At 31.3% G+C, this 4,739-nt stretch overlaps 1 protein-coding gene across 1 annotated transcript; it reads right to left on the bottom strand.

The window, feature by feature from the left end:
* Window positions 1-357: 357 nt before the first annotated feature.
* On the bottom strand, window positions 358-2,945 carry LOC105620417 (mediator of RNA polymerase II transcription subunit 4). Its single transcript, XM_012201913.1, has 3 exons — window positions 2,878-2,945; window positions 636-1,171; window positions 358-527 (listed from the first exon to the last, which is right to left on the bottom strand). Exons 1-3 carry the CDS (start codon window positions 2,943-2,945, stop codon window positions 358-360), a joined length of 774 nt encoding a protein of 257 aa, XP_012057303.1.
* Between the last annotated feature and the right edge of the window lie 1,794 nt (window positions 2,946-4,739).

A 4,739-nucleotide genomic window follows, 5' to 3' on the forward strand; every position in this document is an offset into this window, starting at 1 on the left:
GTGTGTGTGTGTGTGTGTGTGTGTGTCGTGTGTGTGTGTGTGTGTGTGTGTGTGTGTGTGTGTGTGTGTGTGTGTGTGTGTGTGTGTGTGTGTGTGTGTGTGTGTGTGTGTGTGTGTCACATAATATATATATATATATATATATATATATATATACACATAAATTTTATGCAGATAGTTTAAATTTTATTGAGAAAAAATATTTTATTTTTCTCTAAAGCTAGAAACACAATAGACACAGGCAATAGGAAACGGAATAAGTTTGATATTATATCCCAGAGCTCTGATTGGATGGCTCGTTATTTCCTGTTCCCTGTTCCTATTTGTGTTTCCAGCTTAATAAGGTATAAATAATATCTATTGAGAATCACTAGAAGAGCTACTCGAAGAGTCTGTAGACATAACTTCGACATCTTCTGTTTCTTGTTTATGTGTATTCACCGCTACACTGCCCTGTCCACCAACCGACATGTGAATCTCTCCGGATGGATGCCAAGCAAATTGGTTTGATTGCGAAACAGGTGGTTCTGAAACAACAAAAATCTATTCTAAATAATTACTAAAAATCTCTTCAGAACCTGGTCATTCTTATATCAATTCAAATATGATACACATATACACACAAAAAATTTTACCTCCAGCAGGATGTCCTGCCCTATGTAAATCTGATGGTACTCCTAGATGAGACCCAAGTAATTGTCCATTTAAAGGTAGATTGCTTGGGTCGCTCAACCGTCCTAGGAATCCTACTCTCATTTCGAGATCTGTGGGATATGGTCTTCTGGGATCTCCCTGCTGCCATGTTAAAGGTGCACAAATAGCATTAGTTGCGCTTATTCTATGTGCATATTTAATAAGTTCTTCTGAAGGAACTGGTCTCTTATTGGCACGTGCAATAGATTGTAATTTTTGTTTTGCTTGATAAATTGCAGTAGCCAAAATTTGTTCTGCTTCTTTCAACTGACGTTGCAGCTGCTGGATATCCTGGTCTTGCCTTTCTACCTCTGCTTTTAATGTCTCCATCTTCAAGTTAATTTTAGCCTGTTCAGCGGCCCGTTTCAGTGTCGCCTTTAATTCATTATCCTTGGTAACTAACAATTCAGTTAACTGAGCGTGCTCTGTGCTCGAAAGCTTTGAAGGCTTCTGAGCGATTGTGTTTTCTATCATCTCCCTGAAAAAATATTTTAAATTATAAAAAAAAAGTAAAACATATATAAAGTGAAAACCTAGATTAAGCAATTAATTACAAATCTCTTTTAAAATTCTCTAAATATTTTATTTTTATTCTAATTGTATAAAATACTCTGTAAAGGTTTACAATATCCCGATCATCTCAAATTTTGATAAAAATAGACTCAATCGATGCGTTTTCGCGTAAAAATGATTCTACAAGAAAAAAGTCACTCTGCCCCAAAATCGAATCGATACATTAAGCGTTAAAGTGGATGACTATTGAGGTTAGAAAATCTGTCAGCCATGAAATACTGCGGTGCAAGTATGCGCTGCGGTCTCAAATTCGCTACTTTACAACAAGTTTTCTGCTCTAAAACACAAATTCGTGATTTTAAAACAAATTTATTACTTTAACAAACAACAAAATCACTACTTTATAAACAAATTCATTGCTTTAAGAAGACAAATTTACTTTAAAAATACATTATTTTCTTATATTATTTTTGAAAATAGTAAATTGTTTTTAAAGGATAATTCTTTAGAATAGCTACCTCACCTCCGATTTCGATGAAATTAGACTCATTCGTTTTTACATAAAATAAAAGAATCTGGCAGAAAAAAGTCCGGGACTACCCTACGAAGCAAGATATTGAGCATTAAAGTTGACAACTATTGAGGCTAGAAAATCTGTCATGTGGAGTGTATAGACAGTAATGCTTAATTTAGGGCAGCTACGCCCGAACAAAAAAAATAACACATCCTACTCATTTGGGATCTATCTAGAACTTGCAGCCTAGACAATAAAAAGACTGTTCTCATACTATTTTCATGACTTAGAAATATTCCAAATGGACACTGTCTAAGCTGCAACTTCTAAACAATTAGGTCCCTTAAATAATACATAATGAAACATTTGTAACAATTTGTAAAATTTTAATCCATATAAAAAAAATCAAAGAGATATACATTTTAAAAGCACTATTTTATGCTTTAAAAACACAAAAGCATTAATTCAAAAACAACAATTCACTACTTTAAGAATAATTCACTTTAAAAACAATAATTCACTGTTTTAAAAATAATTCACTGCTTTAAAAACAATTCACTGCTTCAAAAACAATAATTCATTGCTTTAAAAATACAAATTCATTGCTAATAAAAGAATTTGTTTAAAATAGTGTATTATTGTTTTTAAGGGAGTAAATTGTTTTTAAAATAGTAAATTGTTGTTTTTAAAGCAATGAATTATTGTTTTTAAGGCAGTGAATTATTTTTAAAGCAGTGAATTGTTTTTAGAGCAGTGAATTGTTTTTAAAGCAGTAAATTATTTTTTAAAGTAGTGAATTGTCGTTTTTAAAGTGCTGAAAGTGCTCCAAATTATAATCTCACTCTAATTTATTGCATTATTTCAGACTATTCTTCGAAAAAGAACAGATTTTACGTAGCGCTGCAGCGAGTCGGAACGACAGATATCTTAACCTCTAAAATCTCGAACTTTAACGCTTAACATTTCAGTTCACCAGGCTACCGTCGCATTTTTTTTTTACCAGATTCTTTCATTTTGAGTGAAAACGTGTCGGATGAATGTATTTTTATTAAGATCCATTTTAGGTGAGATATGCTATTCTAATTACCGAAAATATTATTAGAAGTACTTAGAAAAATTAATATAAAATACATTTATTACTAGTAGATGCAACTTACTTTGCTATTAACTCGATATCATCCACCAGCGATAATAGAACTTCTCTTGTACTTCTGCTCGATGCCATCGCGATTGATTCTTAAGCTATACCGAATTATGTATAAATCCTATTAATTATTCAGTTTAATTATCGCACCTCAAAAATCAATAAAATTACACATTTATTCGATGTGTTTTTGTATGAAACGAGAGAATCTAGTAAAAAAAATGTCGCTCTGCTCTGTGAGCCGAGATATTAAACGTTAAACTTGATAACTATTAAGATTAGGAAATCTGTCACAGAGACAAAACGAGGTCTATAATTGTACTGTTCCACATAGGTTTCGACCAGTGCTGCCAGATGTTTGAAAAATTGGATGGTAGATAATATGCCAAAAAAGCAGTAGATTTGAAACTCAAAGCGGTAGAGTCTTTTTTCAAGAAATTTCGTAAAACTGTTACAAAATAGAAAAAAATATTGTAATTGTAATACATACCGAAAATAACTCAGTAGCAAATAAAGTAGAAATTATAATAAAAAGAATGTACTAATACTTTTTTCTTTAATTTTTATTTAGTTCATTGAAAATGAGTATTACAAAATTTATAAAAAGTAACAGAAAAAAATACTCTAATCTGTATAAAATAAATAATTCAAATACTTATTATAAAAATAATACAACATTCAATAATCTCAATTTAGGAAAACAGAAATTATAATTTATAATGAAAATATATTTTTTTATTTTCCAGGAAACACAACAAAAATAACATAATATTAATGTTACAATTTTTTATTCAACAATGCAACTGCAATGTAATATGCATACAGTAAGAGGCTTCGCACAATAAATGAAACAGGAAACAGAGAATAGAAAACAAGAGTTTCAATTTATCAAAAACTGTGTATTCCACATGATTTCTGATAGATTGAAATTCTTATTCTCTGTTCTCTGTATCCTGTTTCTTTTATTGTACGGAGTTCCTACATAACATTATTGAGTGGAAAATTATAACATTATGTGTTAAGCCTATTCTACAATGGGCAGTAGCAATAGTGAATTAAGGAGTAGGAGTAGAAATCAACCAATCATAGTCGAATGTGAGAGTATGTAATATATATAATCATAATCAACTATGATTAGTCGATTTCTACGCCTATTCTTTAATCCACTATTGTTATTGTCATTGTAGAATGAGCTTTACTGTTATTTCGTTTTTCTTTAATCTTCGCCATGTAAAATATACTATCTGCGCAACGACATCCCTAGCTAGTAAAATTATCGTTAAAAAGTTATAGGTTACAGAATAGACCTATTGGACGCTGACCAATGACACACGAATAGCGTATACGACAATAACATTCAATCAGAAGAATACGCAAACATAAGATAAGGGTGGATAAGAGATACGATCTTTGAGTAAATGAGCAAACGTAGAATATTATATACAAGCAAAATAAAGTAAAAAAAAGATGGTAGATAACCTGGCTAAAACAATAGACAGTAGGTTTGTGAGCCAAAACGATAAGTCTACCGCTAGAATAGTAGAATTGGTAACATTGGTTTCGACTTTCCACTTGAAGCAATTCCCCCCCCCCCCTCCTGCAAAGGGAGGCACTTCCATAATCGTACTATTGTTGTTGAAATTAGAAAATTTGTAATGTAGACAGTGGGGTGTATAGACTAGCGCTTATTGGTTCGGGACATCACTGACAAGATAGCAGACAAATTGAATATTTCTGATTTATTTATATCTATATAATTTGGGAATCATTTGGGGAAATTTGGGAAAAACATTTAAACATTTGGAAAATAGTATTTTTCTTGTAATTAACAAATTTTATCATGCGTCAAGTTAGCAGACAGCGATTTTTTATTTA

Source organism: Atta cephalotes (genome assembly GCF_000143395.1).
Source record: "Atta cephalotes unplaced genomic scaffold scaffold00026, whole genome shotgun sequence".
NCBI lineage: Eukaryota > Metazoa > Arthropoda > Insecta > Hymenoptera > Formicidae > Atta > Atta cephalotes.

Coding starts and splice junctions, on each gene's coding strand:
- LOC105620417 (XM_012201913.1), bottom strand. CDS start 2,945: ATGGCATCGAGCAGAAGTACAAGAGAAGTTCTATTATCGCTGGTGGAT. Junction 1,172..2,877: donor GATATCGAGTTAATAGCAAA/GTAAGTTGCATC, acceptor ATATTTTTTCAG/GGAGATGATAGAAAACACAA. Junction 528..635: donor GGCAGGACATCCTGCTGGAG/GTAAAATTTTTT, acceptor TTGTTGTTTCAG/AACCACCTGTTTCGCAATCA.